Below are 26,233 nucleotides of genomic sequence, written 5' to 3'. Positions count from 1 at the left end.
CCTGGGTACCCCTGGTATGCCAGAGCCCTGTTCACTAGAGCTTAGAAGGTCTCAAGGCTCAGAGGTATGGTGGCCTGCCCAGAGTCACACAGCCAGTGAGCAGAGGAGCAGGCTAGCCTCATTCTCCTCCTCTCTCGCCATCACCCCTCCCCAAGTCGCCCCTACTGACCACTCAGAACTCATTGTGCTCCTCTTTGTCCTCCCCACTCAGTTCCCACTGCCAGAAGCCCCCTTTCCCTCATTACTGTCTGTCTCTTACTCAGCCTTCGAGGCATTGTGCAAAGTTCCTCCTCCTAGAAACCCCAGGGGCCCCAGGCTCTGTCTCTCCCACCTGCTGCTCCCACATCCTCTTCAATCTCCACCCCAAGTCAGATTGCGATTGCATCTGTCTGCATCTGTCTGTTTGCATCTGCATCTCTCTCCCCGGACACTTGGAGGAAGCTGCTAAGCAGTTTCTAGGAGGAGGTGGGCTTGGTGGCAGGAGAGGCCCAGAGTGTGTTGGGTAGGGCGGAGGCACACTTGTGCAGTGCTGATGAGCCCTTCTGCCCACCTTGGTGATGTTGAAGTTGATACTGAAGCTCTGCCCATCGCCTTCCACCTGCCACACCCACACCTTGCAGGCCAGGTCACTGGTGCTGGGGCTGACGCGCTCCAAGGGGAAGGTGCAGTGCAGGTACTGCTGCGTGCCATTCCAGATATGGTAAAAGGGGATCTCCTGGGGGGGCGGCCAGAGAGGCTGCGTCAGGTGTGCCCGCCCTGGCTGTGCCCACTCCAGGCACCCTGAGCGCCCTCACCTGGTAGCTGACGAGGAGCTTGCTCTTCCACAGGGAGCTGGGCACATCGTGGATGGACAAGCGCAGGTTGTGGTAGCTGTCCTTGAAGTGCAGGACCCGAGGCTCCTGGATCAGCTGTCCCCCCAGCTGCTTCTCCAACTGTACCACTTCCTGCAGCGCAGCCCGGGTGGGCAGCTGAGCCTGGGCCTGCAGCATCCTGCCCCACGGCCGCCCCCTCCCAGAGGGACAGGGGTGGGCAGCCCTCTGCCAGTGGTGGTGTGGCCTCCCCGTGGCGGGGGCGGGGGGGGCGCAGCGGTACCTTGAGTGCGTCGTGGGTGTCGTGTAGGCAGTAGACTCGGATGTTGTACTCGAGGGAGGTGCAGGCCACGGGGGCAAACAGAAGCAGCTTGAGGCGCTTGGTTGCGGTCACGCTGAGGGCTTCTCCCACCAGGGCAAAGCGGCCCAGCTGCTCGGTGAAGACATAGCAGGCGCCGGCCTCCAGCTGGCAGTAGTACAGGTGGGACGGGGCCTCCTCGCCCAGGTGCAGCACATCCTGCGGGCAACGGCCTGATGGGTCAGCTCTGAGGAGCGGCCAGCCTGGGGACGGGGCGGCTCCGGGGCCAGGTGGGAAGCCCCGGCTCCACTCGGACCCCCTCTGTGCTCAGGTGGGTGGGCTCAGGGCCGTTCCTGCTCACCTCCCAGCTGCCCTCACACGACTGCTTTTTGAGGCGCAGGCTCCAGCTCTCCGGGCAGGGCTCCCCACAGTGGTCCATGACGAGGATGACCGGCCGGGTGAGCAGGACTCCAGGGGGCCCGCAGCTAACGATGGGACTCAGCAGGGTCTGACAGCCGGCTAGGGGCAACCTCAAGTGGGGAAATATGGGTGGGGAGGGAAAGGCGTCAGTGGGCTGTCCTGGGAGTGGGCTGGGGCAGGGCAGTGGCACCCGAGGGTTGGGGCCTCAGGGCTGGGTGCAGCTTATGGACAGTTCTTCCCTGCCCTCCTTAGGGCTAGGCCAGACCAAGTCTGACAGTGGATGGGTAGGGGGTGTCATGGTGACTGAAGGCAGAGGGCAGGACCCGCCCAGCCCCAGCAACAGGGCCCGCGCCCACACCTCACGTCCTCTGGCTTGTGCAGCGTGAGGTAGATCTCGTAGATCTTTCCTCGGGGTATGGCATCTGGGGGGATGAGGAGGCTGATCCCTGTGACAAAGTGGGAGGAGGGCTGGGGTTTACCAGGGCTGCAAAGACACCAAACACCCAGGAGCCGCCCTCTGAGGACTGAGCGGTGCCAGCCTGGACTAGGGGACAGAGGTGCCATAGGGACTGCCAGGCTGTCCATCTACCCACATGAAATGGAGTACTAGTGACCCCAAGAGAGGCTAAGGGAAGCCATGTGGGAAAAGCATGCCTAGTTAGCCTCGGCATAGAAAACTCTGGAACAAAAGGTGCTAGGTATGCTGTACCTACCTGACCTATCACCCAAAAGGCACTGGGTGGGGCCAGGGCACTCCCTGCTTCAAACCTTCCCTGCCTCCAGCATAAGGTCCAGCCCCCTGGCCTGGCATTTAAGGCCCTTCACCACTGGCCCCAACTGCCTTTCCAGTAGCTTCCTTAGCCCCTCTCTTGAGCACACCTCTGCCGGGGTGCCCTGCCCTCCTGCTCTGCTCAAGCTTTCCTCCTCCCCATCGGCCCTGGCCATCTTTGGGGATAGCCATTCTCAGCCACCATGACTTTGCTCCTCGTTTGGTAGTGGCCCCTGCAAGTAGGGCTGGCCTTTAACAACCTTGCTGGCTTTGGTAGCCCTCCCTGGTTTGGGAGCCATTGCACACATGTCCTCTTGTCTGGCGGATTCGGCTCTGTCCCAGCATCTTGCAGGGCAGCATCAGAAGTGACTGCTCAGTGAGGAGTGGTTCCAGGGAGAGGCAGTGGGACAGGGGCTGCAGAGCCCCTCTGGGGACGGCAAGGAGTGGTCCTGCTCCACCTTGCTGCTCTTTTAGGACAGGGGCGCCTACATCAGGAGGGACCTCAGAGGCACATGACTGGGGAGGGGAAGGAATTCTATGACCTTATCCCACCAAGTCCAAAAGCTTACATTTATGCTCCAGAGTGAACTCTGAGGTGGGCTGGTGGGAATATCACCAGTGGCCCGAAACCGAAGCCCGCAGAGGGAAACCGGTGACGGCATACTGACGCACCAGCAGCTCGGTGCTGCCTCCCGGGGCTGGCTGCAGACACCCGTGTGTGAGCGCTCTCCGTGGTGGAGCCGTACTTGCAGTGGATGCTCATGTCCAGCACTCAGGGCAGTGAGGAGAAACCAGGGGCCCTGCTCTCCTGAGGCACTCAGCCCGGTGGGCAGAAAGACAAGTGGATGGTAGCAAAGGGTGCTGGGGGAGAGCGGGGCGGGGGGGGGGCAGCCCTCCTGCCCCAGGGGGCCCAAAAGGCTGATGGTCTCTGAGTGCCCACTGTGCGTCTGCCCCTTTCTAAGAGCTTGACACGGACCATCTCACCTCATCATCCAAGCAGCCCTGTGAGGGGGACATGAGGCACAGAGAGGGAGAGCGGCCAGGCCAAGACCTGAATGAGAAGTAGCAGATGAGTCAGTGAATGGGGGCAGAGGGACCCATGTGTGCAAAGGGCAGCATGGTGTGCTTGGAGCGCCGAGAGCCCACCGTGACGGCCATGGGCAGGAAAAGAGTGCATGGGGGGGTAGAGGCCACGGCAGCTGGCCGGCAAGGGACAGACAGGTCATTGTGGTCTTGTCATGTGGGCTGTGTGGGGGGCATTGGGGAGCCTGGAAAAGGGCTCAAGAAGGGGAGGGACATGATTAAGTCTGGCTTCACTGGGAGTGCGTGATGCCTTGAACCAGATGAGAGGTAGGAATGGTGGCCTGAGCCAGAAAAGGCAGTGGGGAAGAGAAGAACCAAGAGCATTTGCGGAGGAAGAATGACGGGGACTGGTGTCTGCCTGACTAAAGCTGTTGTGGAGGTGAGGGGGGCAACTGAAAAAGAGAAGGAGGCCAAGGTGACCTCCAGTTTCTGGCTTGAGTAATTTGACTCCGTTGTCCCTGAGGTGGGGAAAGCCAGGAAGCAGGAGGTTCTGGGGGAGGGTGGGAGACAGTGCTGTTTTAGGCACCAGGAATCTGAGGTGCTGTGAGACATCCAGATGGAGCTGCCCAGGAGGCAGCTGGGTGTATGATTCTGTCGCCCGGGAGAAATGTGGCTGGGGATGGAGGAGTGGGAGTGATCTGCACAGACATGGCGGTTAAAGCCACGGAGTGGGCGAGATTGCTCTGCGAGAGGGTGCCAGGAGGGAGCGCTGAGGAACACCTACAGTTAGGGCACAGGCACCAGGAGCAGCTGGAGAGGGTAAGAAACTCAGGGGCATGCGGGGTCACCTGAGCTGCGGGAATAGAGACTTTCAGGGTGGGAACAGCAGAGGCTGCCGTGCTTCCTCAAAAGTTGACTATGGAAAGGGTCTGTGGGTTCCCTATCACGGACCCTGTCAGAGGGTTTCCGTGAGGTGGTGGGTGGAGCGGTCCCCTGGCCAGGCATTCGTCCTCTGCCATCTCGCCACTAGTTTGCCAGCTCCTTGGGGCTGGCATCTGTCCTCCTCTGGGCCCAGGGCCCAACACAGAGTCCGGCACACACAGGCTGGCTGACCGTGTAAATGAATGGACCGTAGTCCTGTGCCCTTAGGTAACAGAAGGGAGACACTCTGGCCATGGCCTCAGTGCCGGCCCCACTGCCAGCCATGACTGGATTCTCTCCAAAACTCTCTCCCCTTTCCTTGCTGGTCTGGCTCAGCACTTGGGGTGAGGCTGAGCAGCCCAGGAAGAACATCAGAGCTGTCCCATCCTCCTCTAGGAGGGACACAAAGGCTAGTTCTGCCTCTTAGAGCTCCCCGGGGCACTCTGGGGTCCTTCCCACCTGTATTAGGGATCATCAGCCGGCCCCCGAGGAAGTTGAAGGTCCCATAGGTCATGTTGCTGGTGCCGCGGGGCAGGGAGCGGAAGTAGTTCTGGGTAGAGAGGCGGGAGACGAAGTCCTCGGCCTCAGAGGTGGGCGAGCTGTGGTGCAGCGTGTGGCGCCCACCACCCAGCGGGCTGAGCAGGTGCCCATTGGCGAGCTGGAACTTGGGGCTTGGTCCGTCCTGCCGGGGACACAGACTGCCCTGGCAGGTGGTGGTGGTGGTGCTGAGGTCTGGCTGGATGGTGAGCAGATGGGGATTGTCTGCAAGGGTAAAGACAGACTCAGGGGGAGGCACTGAGGTGACCTGCTGGGCAGCTCTTGGTGTGGGGGCCCGGCAGGAATGCTGGGAGCGAGGGGGCACCCCACCTGCTTTGCTGGGTTTGATGCTGACGGGCTGGAAGCCTGAGGTGAGGATGGACGAGTCGGCCACGTCTGAGTCTAGCCCTTCCTTCTTGCGGCAGTAAACGAGGATGAGGACGGGCAGCAGCAGCAGGAGGCACACAGCCACAGCAATGAGGCCCACGTACAGGGCCACGTCCTCGGGCCCGGAAGCAGCTGTGGGAAAGAGCGCGGCCTTGGAAGGGGCAGGGTGCAGGAGGCCGGGAAGGAGAGGTCAGCTGTCTACACCCCAGGAGGAGGAGGCGCTCACTCCTTGGGCATCAGCACTAGCGGGGCTGCGGATGCTGGTGGCAGGGAGCATGGAGTCAGCACGTGTGCATCTCCAACCTGCATCTGCCACCACCTTGCTGTGTCACTCTGGGCAAATCACATCTCTCACTGCTCATTCAGTCTGAGGTTGCTGCTACTGAAGGATGGAGGAGGAGGGAGACAGACACTTCCCCAGACAGCCCTAGTGGGCTGCTAGGCTGAACCTACTCTTCTGGGGCCCAGGGCAGCTAGGGCTGGTGGAAGCTCCTGGGATCCCCAAAGTAGGGGCTCTGCTTCCTGGGGGGAGGGTGTCTGCTAATCTGATTCCCAGCCACGTCCCTGGGCCAGAAGCAGGGGTGCCAGGGTTTTTCTCCTTGTCTGCCTCCCCAGGCCTGAGGCCGGGCTGGGGAGGGGGTGATTGACTGCCTGGAGGAAGCTATATTGATTTTAGAAAGGCTCTGCATAATGGAAGAAATGTCCATCAGAAAGGAATTGACACAGATAATTAGGTTTTTAATTGAAAGAATGGGGGAGGGTGTGTTCTAGAGAAAAAAAAATCCAACAGAGATCTTTAATTGTTAGTTATGGCCTTGTAATTAACAGGCCTCACAAGCCTGGTGTCCCCATAGGACTTGTGTGTGCACTTGGGGGACCGCGTGGAGGTGAAACTGCAGGAGAGGAGCGGGATCCAGGAGCCTGGGGTACATGGGAAAGGTTCACATGTATGCATGTTTCAGGAGAGGTGGGGGAGGTATTGGGGTACACACGGGCACATGTGTGGGTATGTTAGGGATGGGGAGTTCCCGAGGGTCCTAAACTTTGGAGAGGGGGTACAGCCTGTGGCAGGGGACTGATTCTCTTAGCCATCACCTCCTGGGGCTGGTCAGGGCCAATCCTGGCAAAATCAAGAGGACTCCTGGGACAGAGCGGACTCACTGTGCACACAGAGGTCGCTGGTACAGTTTCGGGTATCCAGGTCAATGCCCCGGCACTCCTCGCCTCCATTGCGGGGTGCTGGGTCAGAACACTCACGACTCCGCCAGTGGGTGCAGTCGAGCCCACAGGCCGACCACTTGCTCCATGGGCTCCAGCTGCCATCCACTAGACGAGAGACAGACAGGAACAGAGAGGAGGTGGTGTGGTCAGCCCGGGCAGCAGCCTCGGCAGTTTGCCAGCGCGGCCCTGCTGGGCATCCAGACCTAGGTGCAACGCTGTGGTAAGGAGCACACCCTCTGGTGTCCACTGGTCTGAATGACGCATGCTAATGACGGGAGGCACGATGATGCCGGGCCTGCTTTGCTCTATCCACACTACGGGGCCGTCCTGGCCCTCGGGCAGCAAGGGAACTTGGTCCCTCGCTGACCCTGTGATTCCAGCCGTAGGTGCTTCTGTAGCCTCAGGCGGTGCCCTGCCCCTGCCCCACACTGTCTGTACCTGTCCTGATTGTACCTGAGACTCTGTGACTCAGCGCCTCTGCCAAGGCCTAGCCTGGACACAGACCAAGCCCTGTTTCCAATCACACTAAACCCCATCCCAGCCTTGGACTGAGCCTGGCCCTGCGTGGGGGCGGGTGGGATGGAGCCATGGGGGGCAGGCTGGTGGGCACAATGGAGCCAGGGCACGGAGATGGCGTGGTGAGGAGCGATGCGGGAGGCAGCGGCCGCTGGTACCTGGGCACAGGGTGGCGCAGGCTGTTTTCTGGACATTCTGCCCCTCACAGAAGGCACCCCCGTTGAGAGGCGCCGGGTTGGTGCAGCTCCGGCTCCGTTTCTGCCAGCCGCGCCCACAGCTTGCGCTGCAGACGGACCACTCGGTCCACGTCGACCACCCACCGTTCACTGGCCGGACAGAGAAGGACTGGGGTCAGGGAGCGGGGGCTTCCTCAGACACGCTGGCCCAGGGGCCAGGGCGGGAGGGCAGAGGGGCTGTGAGCTGGAAAGGGGCGGGCTGTGGCTGTGCTGGCAGAGAAGCCCTGGAGGGGAGCCCCCAGGGCCTGGCATACCCGCTCCACAGCCCCTTCTCCCAGCAGGCTCTGCATGCGCTCCGGGCAGCCAGCCCTAGCTGCAGCTCCCGTGCTCCTCCAGCCCGGACCCCAGGCTTTCATGAGGGCAACTGCTGCACCCGCCCCCTCTGCCTGCCCCTGGGGTGCCTGGAACACTCAACTTCCCACACCTGGGACACAGGAGCATGGGCTGTGATCTGCCACCTTTCCTAGACTCCCGTCCTGTGCCCTCATCTCCATCTGGACTATGTCCCTGGCCCAAGGGCTGGTCCAGCCACAGAGGACTGCCACCCTGTCCCACACCTCTGCCCAGACACGCCCCTCAAGCCCTCTCCCTGGCCTTCCCAGCGAGGCCACAGCCTGGTCCACTGGGCCCTGGCTCCATGGGGAGCCACCCACACATCATCGCCCCATCTCCCTGTGCCCGGGAGCCCCTCTGCCCCACCAGCACTGGGGCCCACCGTAGACGATGACAGCAGCTGAGGCGCTGCGGCGACGCGCTACGATGTTCTTGGCCACGCAGGTGTAGTTGGCCGTGTCGGCCAGGCGGGCCTGCCGCACCACCAGGCTGTGCTCCCTTGTGATGTACACATTGGGGTCCAGGGACGGGTCCACCAGGTCCTCGTTCCGGAGCCACTCCACCTGGGGGAGGGAGCCATGGCACTGCACTGCCTGCCCGTGCTGGCCCTACCTGGAGCGAGAGTAGCCCCTGGGGGCATCAGGGCAGGCAGGACCCGAGACCTGGGCACCCTACCCACCTGTGGAGCGGGCACCAGAGCCCCTCTCACCTCAGCCGGGGGGATGCCCTCTGGTGGGCGGCAGGGCAGCACGATGCCCTGCTCCAGGGACACCTCCTTGGCCAGCGGCTCCTGCTCGAAGTTCTTGCGCAAATCTGGGAGAAGAGCAAGAGTGTGCTCCAGCCTGAGTGCCTCATGCCGGCTCAGCCTGGCTGGCCCTGTCCCCTGGTCCCGCAGGGGCCGTGGCGCATGGCAGGAGAAAGTGCCAAGTGACTAGGGGGACATGGGGGTGGCTGGGCAGTGTGCAGAGGCACTTTCTCCACCCATCAAGGCAGGACCTGAGGTTTTTTGACCAGACCCTTACCCCTGGTGATACCCTCCGTCCACCCCTGACCAAGGGCCAAGCCCTGGACTCACAGGCAATGCGGATGTAGGCCTTCTGACTCTTGGTGGTGCCTGAGGAGCTCCACGCCACACACTGGCACCAGTACTCTTCCAGCCCGAACACCTTCTCCACCTGCTGCCTCGAGACGTTGATGCGGACCTCCATGGCGGGCAGCCCTGGGGGGCAGGAGGGGTGGATAGCCAGGGTCCTGGTTGTGCCAAGTCTCACATGGTTCTTGCTGCCCAGATGTGTGGGGGTCCCTCCACCACCATGGCTACTCTCTGCTCAGAAGGAGAGTGGACCCCGAGGGCAACCCTCAGCCTGGAAGGAACTCTGGGGGAGCCCTGCTGCGGGGTGCTCCATTTAGATCTCCCAAAGGCCAGGAGCCAGTCCTTAGCACTTCCATTCATTATACTTTGTTACCCAAGGCCTGTCTCCCTGGAGCCAGAGAAATGTCTCTAAATGGGCTTCCTGTTGTTTCAGAGACTACAGCAGAGAGGAGTTCTGGGCTACAGGGGCTGGCCTTCAAGGACCCAAGGCAGAAGGGGTGGGGCAGCTAGGATAGCTCTGGGGCCTTTGTGGATAAAAAAAGGTGAGGAAGGATCTGGTTCGCCTCCCTGGGGGTTAGCAGGTAGATTCTGACATGTGATAATATAATAACAGCTATTAACAATATAATTACTGTGATTATGTAGTATGATAATAGACCCCTGGGGCTTAGCCAGGGTTTCCCACATGCTGGCTTATTTTCTTCAATCTACTCCCTTGAACGGTATTGTTCCCACTCTATGGATAAGGAAACAGAGGCTTAGAGAGACGGAGACTTCAGGGCTGTCTGAATCCAGAGTGTGTTCAGGGTTCACCCTGCCCATTTCATGGGAGAAATGGTGGGAGAGGGTGAGGGGGGGCAGTCTGCAGAGGTGAAGCTGGCCGGTGATGGGTATCTGGGACTCTCTCTACCCTGACTGGGCTGGGCTGAAGGGACCCCTCTCAGGGACAGCCTGAGCCCCCCTACCCTCTGCCACACCTGGGCCCAGAAAATGGGGCGCCAGGGGGGCCCAGATCCTCTGAGGACCCAGAAGGGGAGATACCAGCCCTCTTCCGGTCCCCTGGCCCTTGGCCAAAACCAGTGTCCCCAGGACTGAGAAAAGACTGTTTCCAATTTCTCCTTCTCCTGACCCCAATTTCCCTCGGGTCATTGGCTTATCAGAAAAAGGGAGAGAGGCCGGGCAACCAATGTGTTTCCATTGTTAACAGAGAAATTCAATTAGGGCTGCACTGCGGGAGGAACAGTGGCCCAGCTGAGCAGGCAGGCCAGGAGGCTGCTTTCCCTCTCAACTTCCGTAACGTGTCTTTCCCGACCCCCACCCAGACCCCTCCTCATGACTCTCTCCAGCTCCCACACTGCTGGAGTGCCCAGATTTTTCTCCCTGGCCCCTGCCCCTGGCGAGGTCTCACAGGAGACTTGGCGGTGGGGGGCGGTGTCCACCTCCGGCCGAGGTCCTCATGGCTGAGCTCCCTGTTCTGGGCACTGCCTGCCGCCCATTTTCGCAAGGGTGAAGAATGTGTGCATTCTCTGGGGGTAGGGTGAGGGCTGAGAACCCAGGGTCCCTCACAGGGTCTGTACACAGGAGAAGGGCCCTGGGCTCCAGCTACCTGTCAAGCACATGGAGTCTCGGGGCAACTGAGAAGGAGCCTTGCATACACTTGGGGGTGGCGAAGGGCCCTCCTGCTCTAAGCCTCTGGGGTTAGTGGTGAGAGACTTTCAGAACATTCTGAACTCAGTACTTTTCCGGAGTGGACAGGTCTATGGATGGATGGACCGTTGCATCCCCCGTGGTGGTGGTGGGAGCTCAGGCAACTCAGTCTGGGGAGAACAGCACTAAATATAAGCACTCCTATTTCTTTCTCCCCATCTCCTCCCCTCTCTGTCCTGCCACTGCCACCCCCTCATCTCCTTCCGGCTGCCATGAATGAGGGCCAAGTTTGTCCACGATGTCCCAGATCCAGGCAGCGCCCTTGAGGCCCACATGCTCCAGGAGGGTGGTGGACCCAGGGGGAGACCCAGACCCTGCCCTGCTGGTCCTTGATGTGAAGACGGTGCCTTCCTCCCTGCAGGTCACTGAGCAGATGCCAGGGGAGGAAGGAGGCAGGGTCCCTGCTGGCCCCGGAGTGTGTGGGGTACAAGTGGGTGTGTAAATGCTGTGGGCACATGGGGAGGCACCAGTGTGGGTGGGCCGAGTATTGTGGGGAGGTGGAGGGTTAGTGGGGTGGAGGGTGGGTATCTGAGGTCAAGGTGGGGCTTAGGTTCTCACTTTCTCACCAATCTGCTTCTAATAACCAGTTTGTTTAACACACAATAAATTACAATCCCAGGTGGGACTCCAAGACTTGGTCTCACAAATTCTGGGCTTTTATAGCATCAGCAGGTTTGGGTGTGAGGGTTTTCAGGCTTTGGTCCCTCCTCCTGGCCTTCTGGATGGGGAATGGGGACAAGTGAGGGGAAGCCAGGGATGCTGTCTCCTGGGGTGTCCACCCAGCTACCCACACAGGAATGGGTGGGGCTGCAGATCTGTGCTGACCTAGGACTTCCCATACCTGCCTGACAACAGAATGTTTCTGGGTCAGGGTCTTCGGTCTGAGTCTCCGCATGGCGCCACTGCCCACTGCAGTGCCATCTGTTCGTGAGCAAGGGAAGCCTGTCTCTTCTCGAAGCTCAAGAGCTTTGGGTTGAGAGATCAGCAAGATCAATACAAAGTCAGATGTGCTGGCCATGGGAGGCTTGAGTTTGTATGCTCGGGGCAGGAAAGGGCCGCAGTGATTACGGGAGGGATTTGTCCCCATGAGCTCTGCTCTCTGCCTGGTTTGAAGGGAGCAAGGCCAGAAGAGGTTGTTGGGGAGTGTGGGGTGGTGGCTCTCGTGTATGGCTCAGCTGAGCCTTGGATTCCAGACCTCCTGATGGCAGGAGACAAGGAGGCGTGTGTGGGGAAGCCTGGAAAGGGAGGCTGGGAGCAGCAGGAGACTGGCCTAGAGCCTTCTAAGAAGTTCCAGACAGGCCCTCAATGATGCGGGAAGGCAGGTGTCTGACTAGAGCTTCCCTCTCCTCACCTGTCCTCTTCCTGGGGGCTCTGTCACAGCAGTGGGAGGCCTCGTCACGCCCCGAAGTGGTGCTGGGCCCTGGGTGTGGGCTGGGAAGTGAGGAAAGGCCTGGAACCGGGCTCACACGGGGTGTGTAAGATCTCATGGCTTCCCCCACCAACCTTCAAGGGGACCCTCCTCACCCCCATTTTGCAGATGAGGAAACTGAGGCCCGGGGCAGGGGAGGCAGACACTCCCGCCAGGCCCTCAAGTAGCAGGAGCAGGGAGGCTTCCGGTACCTCTGCTGGGGTCTGAAGGTGGGCTCCGAAGGTGGGGGATCATCTTGGGGGCTAACCTAGGCCTGGCACAGAGTGAACCTCTGAGCACTGCAAGAGAGAAGCTGCAGGGAGCAGCCGTGTGTAGGCCAGGGCACTGCAGGGCTCAGGGGCCTGGGCAGGGTCATGAACTGGGGAGCCAGCGCTTGGCAGGAACGAGCCCAGCCCGGGCTGACTCTGCTAGGGGAGAGTCAGGTGTGACTTCTAGGGACCTGAATGTTTGGTTGGAACCCTTTTGGGGCCCTGGATGAGTCAGAGCCATCTGTAACACAACAGGCTGGTTCTGAGGACGAAGTCACCCGCTGCCTCAACTCACGGCTACCTTTGCTCACATCCCGGTTATTGTGAGAGCTTCCAAGTTCTCCCAGGCAGGGCCCCTTCCTCCAGTCCCCTTCTGCCCAGCACCAACTCTCCAAGGTTCTGGTGTGGTCGCAACCCTATGTCCCGCTGCCTGCCCCCCAGGGCTCCTTCTGCCCATACCTGGGTCTCGGCAGGCTGGTCCGCCACTCCTGCATTTGCACTTCCGGCCCTTCGGCCTGCGAAATGCTCGTTCCAGGAGGTTTTAAGACTCCCGCTTGGAAATTACTCCTCCTCTGGAATCTTTCCTGGGCTACCCAGACCCTCCTGCCTGGCGGCTTGGGCCAGCCCTCTGGGTCTGAGCTCCCTCGCCTGCCTTGACAGTATGAATTTTCCTGGGCACAGCCAGCCTGTCCTCGTCGTACCACAGCTCTGGCCTCACACTGGTGGCCGTGCCCCCACGGGTGTGTGCTGTGTGTCTCGGGCTCCTCATGTGTGGGAGCGTCACAGAGTGCCAGGGTGAAGGGAGAGGAAGTAAACTTAACTGGGGTCCAGCTAGTGAGGAGGAAGAGAGGCCTGCCCTTGGGGAGTGCTGGGACCCAAGCAAGGGCTCTCTGCTCACATCCCCATTGCCCACCTGCTGCCTAAGGCCAGGGGAGGGGCAGGGAATGGGGTGTCCCATGGAAAGGGCACTTCCTGAGTCTGCCTGCTGTCCCTGGAACCCCTCCCTCCACGTCTCAGCTCAGTCTCACTGCCTCCCTCTCCTCAGTGTCACTGGGTCTGCCTCTTCCATCAGTCCCCTCACCCCCATGGGCCCCAAGTGTCACCCATAGCTCTGGCCATACCACTTGGCAGTTTGAAATCCCATGGGCCTGTGACCGCACTCCAGAGCCTGATGGGGGAGTCTTCCAGATGGCACCGCTCTTCCCTGTGCACACCTCATACCCTCCCTGCTGGCCCTGACCAGCACGTTCGCCTCTCTGACTCCAAGCCTTTGCTCATGCCCAGCCCCTTTCCTGGAATGCCGGTCCCCTCTCCTCTCTCTGACCAGCTGTCATAACCACTTCGTTTCCATGCCACCTCCCCCGAGGAGCCTCAGTCCTGCTTTCCTCCCGCTGCCATAGCCCGCAGGACTCACAGAGAGGCCACCGTGCTGCCCACCTCTCTGCAGGGCTGGGGCTCTCAGAGGGTGGTGGCTGTGTCGCCAGCATGAAAGTGGGTGCTTAGGGAATGTGCAAATGAGTGAACGGGGGCACACGGATCAAACAATCACAGAGTATGAGGTCTGCGAGCTCTTCAACCATCTGGGACCTCCTCCCTCCGAACTCCCTTTCTTCGCTGGCTCCTCTCACCAGGCTGCCCCTGGCCCAGCCCAGGCTCAGATGCAGCGGGGGGGAATCTGCCCCTCCAAGAAGAGCATCCTGGGGCATTTGTAGGGGGCTTCCCTTTCACTCACACCCCCACCAAGTGGTGAGGTCTGGTGAGGGTGGGGCCTCCTGGGGAAGGCCTCGGTGTATATACAGGGGGTCCTAGGTGTGGGAGTCCTGCCTCTTCTGGGGAGCTGGGTGGTGGGCACGGGGCTGGCGACATCCTGGCCTCCTGCTCCCAGGTGTGCAGCCAGAGGTAATGCAAGCCCCTCTCTGGGCCTCCGTTTTCCCTGAGGCTGAGACTCGTTTCCCCGTCATCTGGCCCTGCCTGGCCGCCCAGCCTGGCCTCACCACTGCTGTCGTCCGTGCTGCGCTCTATCACGTGGTCCACCTGGCGTACCCACTCCCCGTTGCACTTGAAGAAGATCTGCGTGGCAGGCATGGCCTTGCACACCAGCAGCACCGGCTTGTTCTTGACGATGTACACATCCTCGGGCTCCACCAGGAAGTGGGGGAGCAGGTCTGGGTTGGTGCCAGGTACCGGGTTGGCCACCGTGGCGCTCTGCTGGGCACCTGCAGCGGGGGGCAAAGCGGGAAGGTGAGCCGGGGCCTCGGCCAGGCTTTCAGGGCCCTTGGGGGCTACGTGCCCATTCGGAGGCTGGGGCTGGGCCGTGGGAAGGCAGCCCAGCAAATCTAGGCCTGAGCCTCAGTGTCCCCTCTGTAAAATGGGGGGAGCCCACCCACCTCTGAAGACTATGGAGAGGTGAAATGAGACAAGGGTGGGAGTCCCAGCACTTCAGGGGCCCTCCACAGACAACGGCAGTTAGGGCTCACTGTTACTCAGGTAGAAGTTCAGGGACCTGGGGAGGCAGCCCACTGCCCCCGGAGGTCCAGAGAATGCTGGAAGGAAGGAGAGGACCCCAGCAGGGCAGGTGGGCAGGGTCCCTTCCTCCCATGCCAGGCTGCCTCTGGGGCCACTTCTGGGTTCATCTGCATTCCTGGCCCCTGGAAGTAGGAGGTGCTCAGAAAAATAGCATGCGGATGAAGGAGGTGAGGGGGCAGCTGCGAGGGGGAACAAGGGGGTGCTGGTGGCAGTGCTAGGGACAGGAGAGTGTGTCTGGGAGCCTGAGGGACCTAGGCCAGGTCCTGCCCCTTCAAGGAGACCTGAATATGGGCTTCTAATTTTAACTAAAACCACAACCATCCCACAAGTCATTTGTTGCTAATGACACAGGTAATCGGCTCTGAGGCTTTGGCGGAGCTAAGCCCCCACAGCAGTCTGACGGTCTGTTGCACCAGCAGGACCCCTGGGAGGGTGGAGAAGGGTGAGTTGGGAGGGAGTGGGAGGATGGAGGGGGGCTACCCTCAGCCTCCAGCCCGTTGCCCACCAAACAGGCCCCCAACAGCTTGGCTTCCCTCAGGGCCACTGTGATTTCCCCACAACCCACTCTTAAAATCAACCGTGGCCTCTGGGTGTAGAGAGGGAAGAACTTGGGCTTCAGAGACCAATGCTGTGCCTTGCTAGCGGCGACCTTGGGTGAATTAGCCATTCTGTCATCTGCCCCTCGGGAGAGTCTGGAGGGGCCTCACATGGTCGGCCTCTTGGGTTTTCTACCATCTACCATTTTTGGGGGGCAGTCCAAAACCCACACAGGGCTTCTAACCCAAGAAGGCCTGGCTCCCTCTCTGCACGGAGGGTATCCACACTGCCCTTTCTCTGCCGTTTGCACAGGGCCTCTCTTTCCAAGGTGGGAGTCTGCCCTCTCCACCCCAAGATTGCGATTTTGGGGAGGGGATCTGTGCCTGGTCCTGCAGGTGTCCTGGGAATGCCAGCCAAGAGGCTGAAACCTGGCACACAACCCCACCCCGAACCCATCTCCCCGCCTGCTGGAGGGAGCACCCCACTCTTCGGGCCATAGTGAGGAAGAGATAAGGCACTGTGCGTGGTCGGCCCATGCCGACTGCTGCCAGGGCCTAGTGGTTTTGCATTTCTGATGGCAAAAGGGTTCCTCTCCCTCAGCTCAGCAGCCCTCATAGCAATGTCTTCGTGGTTGAGGGCTGATGAGGAAACTGAGGCACAGAGCCGCCGATGCCTTGCCCTCAGGATGGGGGTGGGGAGTCATGCCCTTGTGTGGGAGGGACATGGGGAGGTGGAGGGCACTTCTGACTCAGCCAGACAGCATCTGCAGGAGGGGCAGGGGTCACCGGCTCCAGCAGGGGATGGGACCCTTAGTGGCAGACTCCAGGCTTCCCTGCGCCTCACCTTGCGGAGGCTCGATGCAATGGCCGGTGCCTGCCTGCTGGCTCGGGGCTGGGTGGGCAGGGGTCCCGGCTGGGGATGCGGACAGTGAGTGGCCCTCTAGCCTCCCTACTGATCGCGGCACTGAGCACTGCTCACGTCAGCTGCCCGCTGAACCCAGCGCAATCCCTCATGTCTGCATTTAACTGCTAATGAAAAATAAATGTACTGTGACCAATAAGGGACATAGCTCACTTCTCCAGGGCCTCCATCACGCCACGCTGGTGCGGCCCCCCCTCCTCACCCTGAGGGGAGGCATTTACTGGGTGGACCCAGGGGGCACCCTCCAGGCTGCAGCTATGCCCTCTACCAAGGACACTCTAAGGCCACGGGTAGGGGTAAATTCAGGCCCCACTGGATGTCCTCTTGGAGCTACGGGAAGCTTCCTGGGTGGCCAGAGCTGGCTTCCCCTCCTCTGGCCCTGGAGCCGGCCATGTGCTCCACCCTGTGGTCAGCACCTGTGATCTGCCTGACCCCTCACTGTCCCACTTAGGCCTCTTGCCTGAACTAAGGCGGAGCATGAGCCGCGGGTCTCTCCCCCTCCATATCACAGGCCACTAGAGTGAGCGTCTTTCTCTTTGACGTGAATCCTGTACTTGTCTAAAAAAAAAGATAACACCAAGCAGTGCATGCTCAGGGCCCAGTGATGGGTGATCCTTCCCACAAGGCACAAGCTCTCTAGTTTGCCACAGTCCCCACCACTCCCTGTTGCCCTACCCCAGGCCTGCCTCTTCGACTTTCTACTGTGTGCCTGACTCCCATGGGTGTTTCAGGATGGGGCCAAGGGCTTTTGGCTGGCATCCCTGAGTCTTCTGTTCTGGCACAGACAGCTCTCCAGCGCTCCTGTGCAGAAACACCTACTGATCCCTCCTAGGTCTCTGGTCCTCCACCACCTCTAGGTCTCTGCCCACGGTCTTCTGTGCCTCAAACACCCCTTCTCCCCCCTCTGCCAGCACTTCTCTACCTTCTCCTCAGGGCCCAGCTCTACTGTCTCTTCCTCTGGAAAGAGGGGTCCCCCTCCTCACTCGCCCAGGAAACCACACATATCGTTTTGCCCGCTCTGCATCCAGGGCCTGGCCTCAGTGCTGTAGCTCTTACGCAGGAGAAACAAGTGGGCAGCTAAGGCCTCTGTCTTCAGCCAGCCTATCCCTCCCTGGTCGCTGCTGCTCGGCTCAAGGCTGCCTGGTGCCGCCGTTAGCAACTGGGGCCTGGGAGTGGGCCACCTGTTGCTGGTGCCCCTCGGAGCTGCCGAGGCAATGCGCCGGGAAGGACTGCTCTGCCGGATGGACCGCCGGGGGCTGCGGGAAGGCTGCCCAGCACAGGGTCCACCGACCACACTGCCTGGCCGGCTCTGCACCCCAGAGGTTCTGTTCACCAGGCCCCAGCCAAGGCTCTCCCACTTGCAGAGGACGTGGTCCAGCTGCCTTACTGGAAATCAGTTAGAAAACCTCTTTCACTTACTGGCAGATCCCCAATGGGCTCTTGGTCACCTGCATGCAGCTCAGGCCCCGAAGCACGAACCCCACTTCCAGTGAGCCCTGGGGCTGGCCAGCTGCCTCCCACCTGTCTCGGGAGGGCTGTCAGCTCCAGCTGACGCCCCTGCTCTGGACGCCCCATTAAGGGTGGGAGCAACCTTCCAAGCAGTCCCCGTCCCCAGCATCTCCTGCACAATGAACAACGAGGGAGAAGGGCTTGGCAGACCACATAGGTTCATCTTTGTGCACGTGGAGGCAGGTGGGGGCTTGGCCAGAGCTGAGCCTGGGACAGACTCCCTCCCCTCCCATAGTGCTCCCATGACCTGAAATGTATTCATTCATTCATTCATTCAATCAACAAATACTTCTGGGGTACCAGACCTGTTCTGGGATACAGTGAGCAAGACAAACACAGTCCCTGCTCTCCAAGCTGGAGAAACAAAACAAAATCGAGGATTCCAGATGTGACTGAGGCTTATGACTCAGATAAAAGGGGTGCTATTTCTGAAAGGGTGTGGCTGCAAGGGCTGTGGAGGGGAGAAGGGCCCGGGGCAGATCTCTGCAGAGGTGATGCCTGAGCGGAGCCCTGAATGCCAGAGCCGATGCAAGAGGGTTTCCGGGAAAGCGAGCAGCAGAGGTTACCCGGCGGAGAGCAGCCAGGCATGTGTGAGGCCTGCGAGGACGTCAGCATGGCCAAAGTGGAGGGGAGGCAGGGAGACTCATGGGAGGCAGGGAGCAGGGGCCTGACTTGGGGTCTTTAGGGCTCAGTAAGGAGTTGGGATTTTATTGCAACGGCAATGGGAGCCTCTGGAGAGCTGTGTGCAAGGGAATGATGAGGTCTTCCTGCATGAACAGGTGGGGGGAGATGGATGCGGGAGCATCCGATGGAGTGGACCCCATGGCAGACCTGCCCCGTGAGGTCCATCTGGGAACTCTCACCCAGCCTTCAAGTTTCAGCAAATGTGCCACTTCCTCTGGGTTGCCTTCCTGGATCCACACTCTCTGTCACTTGCCCCAGTGCCCACCCCTGTCCCCAGAGTCTCCCTCCAGGGTACATTCAGAATAGTTTGCACACTGTTGTACTTGCTTGGGGCGGAAGTCCAGGATGCTGATGGAGTGTTTGTTGAGTGACTGAATGACTACCCCTTCTTCTCCCTTGAATTTCAGCAGATCTGCCAAGGGTGGCCACTTCACTCTTGTCCTGCATGGAGAGCCAGCGGTCGTGCAGAGAGGCCCGCAGGCGGAGCTATAGACAGGCAGTGGGCTCCCGCAGGGCCACACGCTGCCGCCCCACTGCTCCACGGAGGCTGAGCCCCCTTCTCACTTGCAGCCTGGGATGGTAAGACCTGCCCGTGTAACTCCGAGGCCCAGGGTGGGTGTGAAAGTGCTTTCAAGTGTTTTATTTTTAAAAGCACCATGAAAATATGAGGTGTGATTAATCAAGCTATTAATGAACTCATATTTTCTGAGCAAAGACTGAGTCCCTGGGAGTGGGGTAGGAGGGGTGGGGGCAGGGTGTCATCTGGCCTCATCGAGCCGGGAGACGTGAGCGCTGCTTCCCCAGCGCAGCCTCGCCCCTGCTACCACCCGCTCCTTCCATCCTCCCGGGAGTACTGGTGGTCAGAGCCACAAGTCCCTGCTTTGCTCTTGAGAAATATTCTGGCTTGGAAATGGGGTGGAGGAGGGAGCCAGGGCCCTGGCGGCTTTCTCTTTCTCCAGCCTGAACTTTTCCTGCCCGTTTACTCAGCTTTGAGCCCCCAGACCCCTGGGCACATACGTTCCCAGACTGCCTGCCCGGAGATTGGCATTTGGTAGGTCCCCATGGCGCCTGGGTGTCTCGGCTTCATAGGCCCGGGGGGAGAGAAGAGAGTGCCGCAGGCTAATGTTCCGTGCCCTTCACCTGGCAATAAGCTGCCTTGGCCTTGCTTCTAGGGCCTCCCTCCAAGTGTGCCCAGCGGGATGGCACCTTGACTCTGCAGTTCCTCAAGGGCTTGTGCACATTGCATGCCAGGCTCTGCCTCCCTCACCTTCTGGCTAAGAGTACCTGGTTTTCTGCTGAGGATGCTCTCTCCCCATCCCATTCAGGCCATATGCTCATTCAGTCCAGGTGGGCTGGCCCCAGAAGTGGGCATCCGACAGTGACTGGTTCCCAGATGGACAGGTCACCCCACGTGAACAGATGGGATTTGGGTTGGGCTGCTGGGAAGAGAACCTTTCTTTCTTCTGGGCCAGTCCTGAAGGCCTGGTAGGTCCCTCTGCCTGGGGGACTTCTACTCGTCCTTCGAGGCCTGCTCAAATACCTCCTCCCCTGGGACGTTTCCCTGACCCCCAGCCAGAGTGGGCCACACCTCCTCTGTGCTCCCACAGCTCAGCTGAACTTGCCCAGTGCCTCAAACCTCATATCGTCACCATTCATGAGTCTGTCTCCCTACTGTCAGCACCTTGAAGGCCGGGACTGAATGGTGGCATCCCTTTGCACGTCCCTGGAGCCTGGCTGGGATGTGACACATGGCGAGTGCCCAGGAGGTGTTTGTTGAATGCCTGGTGACCATCACCCCCTTGAATGAGCCCAGAGCCCAGAGAAAAGGGCTGGGAGTGGAGGACACATACTCAGATCTGACGGGAAGCTGGCTCTGCTGGCCCTCCCATCCGTCAATCAAGCCCGCAAGCCAGCAAGCAATCAAAGAAATCAACGGGAAGGGAACTTGATTTCTGAAGCACCTGTGCCGGACCCCAGGCGGCAGAGCGCGTGCGCAGGGTCCAGGGGAGGTGGCTGGGACAGAAAGCCAGGGCCACAGTGGCGGGGCGGGGGGGTCGTGCGGACATGCAGGGGAATGGCGAGTTCTGCTCTCCTGCACCTTCACGGCCTGAGATTGCTTCATGAGTTACTGGTCTTTAAAACGTGGGCAACTGCACGATGAGGGAGCTTCCCTGAGGCTCTGGTAAGCAGGGACGAAGCCGTGCTTGCTGTCAGAGAGGCGCAGACAGCGGCGGGACGTGGGGGCCACGGAGGAATGGTGGGCCAGAGGCCCCGGGACAACAGACCTGGGAGCCGCACCAAGAACCCCGAGGTTCCCAGCCGCGACCCGGACACACGCACCTGCCTGGAGGTGACAATGGGGTGGACAGGGCCAGGGCAAGCTGGGGTAGGTGCCTCAGAGTTCTTCCAAATCCAACATGTAACAAATCTCTGCGCTGCCTGTCGGCTGTTTCTGGGGCTCATTTGGCTTTTGCAGGACCCTCCCCCACCCGCCCCCCGCTGCTGTTTCTTAAGCCTCCGTTTTCCCATCCGGGGCACATCATGCTGACCTTGCACCAGGCTGCCACCCTGCCTGGGGGCTGGAGGCGCCCACCAAGGCCTCTCTTCTTTCCCTGCTCTGCCCCTTGGCTCATCCCTCCTCCGTCCTTCGTTCTGGGGCCGCTGCTTGTCGCTCCCAATAGCGAGGACTTCCTGGAGGCGGGGGCGCAGGTCTGAGGCCAGGCTCTTTTGGCCCGGTGGGTGCGTGGTCAGTGAATGAGGGAGGAGGCAGCTGCAGGCTCTCCGGTCTAGGAGTGTGCGCGAGGTGGAAGTAACAGGGTGGGGGGCTGGTACCCTGGCCCACACTCACACACACGCACACGCACGCACGCGCACGCACGCACGTTCCCACGGCAATGCCTGCGCAGAAGTGCCACAGAGGCAGCGGCCACCTCCCCAAGATCGCAGGGAAGTCACCCCCTTCCCCGGTGGGCTGCAGGGGCCTGGTCACAAGGACAGACACAGGCACCACGAGGAGGACACAGACAGGCCGAACCACAAAGAACAAAGCGGGCAGGGTGGGGGACCCTCACACCTGGGGCGGCCAGGCCGTACTGCCCACGGCTGCCGCACACCAGGCGTGTCATCTAGGAGCTGCGCTCGGGGCTTTCTGCAGGCCCCTCATTCTACAGACAGGGAATGCAAGCTCGGGACTTACGTAAGGTCATCCAGCCACAAAGGGCTGAGTGGGTTCCTGACACCTCTCAGCCCGGGCCAGGCACAGGGCAGGGGTTCTGGGCATTGACTGGACCAGGGTCTGGCCCTGACCACCTTACCATCCTCTGGTCACTCTGTGTACGTGCTGACGCTCTCTGTTTCTCAAGCCCTCCAAGCTTATCTCTCCCCAGGGCCTTTGCACTTGGTCTTTCTTCTGCCTGCAACATGCTGCCCCTTGCTCTTCCACGGCTGCCCCCTTGAATCCCTCAGGCCTCAGCTGCACTGTTACCTCCTCCAAGCTACCGTGTCTGAAGGTGCCCCTTCTAGCCTCCCATCTCTTTCCCAGGCTATTTTCCTCGTAGGACTCACCACTACTGGAAGTCATCTTGTTTGGAATTTTGTTTCCTTGTTACTGTCTGTGTCCCCTTCCCTGAAATGTTTCATGACAGCAGGTCACTGCTGCAGTCCCAGAACCCGGCCCTGGGCCTGGCACACAGTAGGTGCTTGATAAACACGTGCTGAGTTTAGGAACACACAAACTTGGGTCTTCCGACTCAACCCAGTGCCCACACTCAGTGTCACACTGCTACCATCACTAAGGTCCCCAAACCCACCAGGGAAGGAGACTTAGAAGCTAGTGGGATGCCAAGGAAGGGAGTGCTGTGATGGGGGGACAGGTCCCAGGGGCCTCTTCCCAGTGCCCCTTCCTACCACAGGGCCTCACTTTGGGCCAGAGAAATAGTTAATCAAGCTGAGGCCTAAATAAGCATTTGATTAACAAACGATAAAATAGCTATTGTGTCCCTGAATTAAGCTGTAATTGTGGCTGATAATTGGCTGGTTAGAATTTAATAAGCTGCAATTAAATAGAATGGAATCCAGGGTAATTATGTGGTCGCACAGCCCAAAGAGAACTAGGGAAGGAAGGCTTTCTCCTGCTATGGGATCTTCTGCTGGCACAGTGTGTGTTGCTGTGGGCATGTTTCTGGTTCGGGTGGTAGTGGTTGTGTGCGTGCGTGTGCGTGTGCACACGTGTGTATGTGGCAAGCTTCCTCCTGCCTCACCTGGCAGAGGTGGGCAGTGGGCGCTGGCCCAGCCTCCTCACCATTGCTCTGCGGGAGGTCAGCACGCAAGCTCTGAGCCCTGCCAGGGCCTATGGCAGCCCTGGCCCGAAAGGACCTAACAGGATCCCTGGCACCGTTCCCTGTAGGGCAGGAGGCTGTGGGAGGGAGGCCAGGAGGGCTCTGGGCAGGCGGGCGGGCGGGCGGGGTGGGGGTCTACCTGTCTTCCTAATGAGGAGGTTGGGGCTCAGAGAGGGGAGGGACTTGCTCAAGGTCACTCAGCAATCAGTGCCCAGGCTGGGTCAGATTCTCACATTGCCCGTGGATCAAGGGTAACTCCGACTGGCCAGCAGGCCGAAGGATGCCGCCTGCCCTCCCCTCCCCACTGCCCCAGGCAGCTCCTGAGCCGTCCCTCGCCAGGGAACCACCTGGGCTAAGCTACGAGTGGTGCAATTGTTGCACACATGCACCCTTAAAACAAGGTGCCCCCCCCACTCCCCTCTCCCTTGGCCGGCCTGCCCACCCGCCAGCCTGCCCGCCAGAGGCCCTGGTGGCTGCAGAGCTCCCAGGTGCCTCAGCCCCGCGTGCCCAGTCCCACCCCCAGGCCAGGTGAAGCCCCGGCGAGTCTGAAGGGATGATGAACGGCATCGCCGCCGCGCCGTTTATGACCCCATCAGCATTTTTACGATGTTGCTGGCAATTCATTTAATTAAAGACCCTGTCCCAGATAGGGTGGCATTTCCTATCTCACTGGTTTAATGCCGGCCTGGCCAGAGTGGAGGCCATGGGGGAGGCCGGAGCAGCGGCACCGCTCCCTCGCCTGGCTCGGCTGGGCGTGCACCTGACAGGGCCGGGCAGTTTCAGCCCCTGGACAGAGCCCAGCCACAAGAGGGCGGCCGCACAGGGATGTGCCCTTGGCCGGTGAGATGCTGCCCACAACCAAGGCCAGCAAATGCCCACCCACATACACGTGCACGTGCGCACACACACTCACTCACACATATACACAGTCTCAGCGGAACATGGATTTTCTTATTTAACCCTCACAATAATTCTAGAAGGCAAAGAGCTATTTTGAATCCCAACTTCTAGGCAATAAAACTAAGGGAGAGAGAGGTGAAGTAAGTAGTGAGTGATGGATTCCTACCCAGGCCAGATGGCTACAGTGCCCTAAGCTCTGAACCAGAACACGTGCGTTCACCAAATACGTGCTGGATGCAATGTGCCAGCCACTGGGCTAGGCACGGGCCTCACAGCAGTGCCCAAGACAGACTCGAGTCCTTGCCCCATGGAGTGTCCAGTGGTCACAGTCCCACCTAGGAAGTCCTGGGCACATAGCACTCCAGAATCATACTCGCTGTGCCTAGTGCTCTGGCATTCATGGACACATACACACCAAGCCTCGTACACACACACACACACACACATAACAACACTGCCTACTGTCCTTTGGGCTAAATTTGGCTGGGGTCAATACCCTCATCATGATGGTAACCCTGTGACCACAGGTCATCAGCCATCCTGTGACCCCATTCTTGGCAGCTGAGCCCACCTGGACCTCTTTGCATATAGGGACCCACAGGAAAACCCAGTCCAGATCCAGCTCCTACCAGCAGCAGCTCCAGCAGTCCCCGAGCCTGCACCCCAGCTCCTCTTCCGTTCCCCACCATGTGGCTTGCCCTGCTGTGTTCTGGCCTCTCCTGAGGCCTCTGTTCCCATGGCCCCCCAGCTAGGGTCTCCAGCCCCCCTCACTGCTGACCTCTACTTTCCCTGCTTCCGGACGCCTCCCAGAACCTCACACCAGGCACGTCCCAGGTTGGGCTCAGTGGCTCCCCCTAACCTCCTGCGCCCAGGGATCACTCTCAGTCAGAAGGGTTATACCCCCCAAGGAGTCTCAGGGGGAGTCTCAGAGCCACGAGGCCCTCTTGCTCCCTGACCACTATTCTAGCGCCCTGAGTGCCCCCAGCCTCCCTCCCACCCACTGCTTCCTCTCTCCTCTCTTGCTGTATGGCTACCCAACTCCTCAGCTCCCACCCCGCAGTGCCCAGAACGTGCCTTCCCACGACCATCTCCTGGCTTTGGTGCCCTCCTCAACTCTACCACCACAGTGCTATTTCTAGAAAGAAAATCTCGCCCCACACCTCAAACCCCTGAAACGGTTTCCACCGGCCACCAGGGTAAAGGTCAGCTCCCCATAACCCCGCCCCACCCAATGCAGCAGCCTCATCCTGGCCATCAGCCCACACCCGACAGCCAGCTCAGTGCATCCACCGACCCCTCTCACTGCACGCCTGCACCCTTCCCCTCACTCTAACCTTCCCCTGCACCTGCAGGCCACCCCACTCACTCCCAATGCCCACCAGCCCTGTCAACTTCTAATTCAAGGTGTCACCTTCCCGGGATGCCTCCCCAGCTCCTCTCTGTACAGGAGACGCGTGGCTTGCCCTCTGGCTTCCTGGCTGAGAGAGCATTACCGACTGACATAGGCTGGTGGGGCCATGGCTGCCTCTTCCATCAGACTGCGCACCCTTAAGTGCACGCAGCCGGTGTGAGCCGCCTCCTCAGCGGTGTCCATCTCAGGGACTGGCAAGCTGGGGGCGAGGCAGTAACTGTGGCTGAGTCGAAGCACCCCCCTTACTTACGGCAAGCTCTGGGCTGGGCGCTGTGTCATTTCTAATCCTGCCAGCAACCGGCCTGGGGCACATACTTGCTGGGAGCAGGGGCCAGAGACCTTGGCCGGGCATCAGAAGCCTGGGTCTCCGTTCCTCACTCTGCCTCTACAAGGCCTCGGGCAAGTCACTGCCCCCTCAGCCTCAGAAGGGTCATGGGTGGTGAACTCAGGTATCTTCAGGGGCTGGGCGGGGGCCAGACGTGGAGAGTAAAGATGCCTGTCCAAGAGGTCAGCCCAGCCCCGCCAACTGCCACTACACAGGCAGGCTGGCCAAGAGGCACTGGGTTTTTGTCTTTGAAGAGAAGCTGGAAATCCATTTTTATGTGAAATTTCCTGTTTTAAAATGTTGACAACTAATTTAAACATTTAAACACCTTGTGGGCCAAGCCAGTTGGCAGGCCAAAGCTAGACTGGACAATGTCCAAGGTATCCTCCAACTTTACAGATCTAAGAAACCGGGGTCCCAGTGGGGTAAGGGTCCCCCAGTCACTGCTCTGCCTTCCTGGTCTCCTCCTCCCTGACTCTTCCCACCTTTGCCAGCACCCCATCATCCTGTCTTCTCCCCAGGACTTCTCCGCAACATGGCCTCCTGAAGGAAGTCCCCTGGGGTCTGGGCAGAGGCTGGAGGCTCATCTGTCCACCACCCCAGGCAGCTGGGATTTAATTGTCGGCACAAGCCTCCACCCTCAACTGAGGCCTGCAGGCACTGCCCCTCCCCTAGAGGCTGAGGGCTGGAGAAAGAGAGAGCCCCCCCCCGCCCCCCGCCCCCCCCCCGGGAAACAGTGGGGTCAGGAGAAGGGGCAGATGGCGGGTTAGGGGCTGCCCTGCCTTGCTTGCCTTGGGTCTGGCCCTCAGATCCTGACCCACGGAGAGCCAGAGAAGGCTGCTGAAGACAGAGACACAGGTGGAGAGGGGCGGGCATCCACAGAGGAAACACCCGACGGTGACCCCACCTCCCCAACTCTGGGCGCCGGAGCCCAGGCATGGCTGTGAACTTCCAGCAGGGAAGAGGGTGTCTGGCTGCGCCCATCATACCCCTGACGAGACAGTAATGAGCCCTCACCCCCATTTTAATTACCCGCTGTCCAAATAATTACCAGCTTGTTTATTTTACTTAATGGCAGCTGTACTTTTTTCTTCTAATATTGATTTCATGTTTTCCTGGTTTGTTCATTATCTTTC

The 26,233-nt window shown here is 60.1% G+C and overlaps 1 protein-coding gene across 3 annotated transcripts in view; it reads right to left on the bottom strand.

Moving 5' to 3' along the window:
- UNC5A (unc-5 netrin receptor A) overlaps window positions 1-26,233 on the bottom strand; it is a 60,585-nt gene that overhangs the window by 1,711 nt on the left and 32,641 nt on the right. Inside the window, exons 2-14 of one of the 3 annotated variants that reach the window (XM_078066904.1) lie at window positions 13,942-14,163; window positions 8,546-8,689; window positions 8,180-8,283; window positions 7,853-8,033; window positions 7,060-7,227; window positions 6,326-6,490; window positions 5,108-5,296; window positions 4,700-5,002; window positions 1,886-1,973; window positions 1,469-1,637; window positions 1,093-1,326; window positions 795-944; window positions 551-715 (exon numbers count right to left, since the gene is read on the bottom strand). In XM_078066904.1, the coding sequence (XP_077923030.1) occupies window positions 551-715; window positions 795-944; window positions 1,093-1,326; window positions 1,469-1,637; window positions 1,886-1,973; window positions 4,700-5,002; window positions 5,108-5,296; window positions 6,326-6,490; window positions 7,060-7,227; window positions 7,853-8,033; window positions 8,180-8,283; window positions 8,546-8,689; window positions 13,942-14,163 (2,282 nt within the window). The remainder of the gene's footprint in view (window positions 1-550; window positions 716-794; window positions 945-1,092; window positions 1,327-1,468; window positions 1,638-1,885; window positions 1,974-4,699; window positions 5,003-5,107; window positions 5,297-6,325; window positions 6,491-7,059; window positions 7,228-7,852; window positions 8,034-8,179; window positions 8,284-8,545; window positions 8,690-13,941; window positions 14,164-26,233) is intronic. The other 2 variants (XM_078066905.1, XM_078066906.1) reach the window with 2 other exon arrangements.

This window comes from Halichoerus grypus, chromosome 2 (genome assembly GCF_964656455.1).
Source record: "Halichoerus grypus chromosome 2, mHalGry1.hap1.1, whole genome shotgun sequence".
Taxonomy (NCBI): Eukaryota; Metazoa; Chordata; class Mammalia; order Carnivora; family Phocidae; genus Halichoerus; species Halichoerus grypus.
This window is presented reverse-complemented; position numbering and strand designations above follow the sequence as displayed.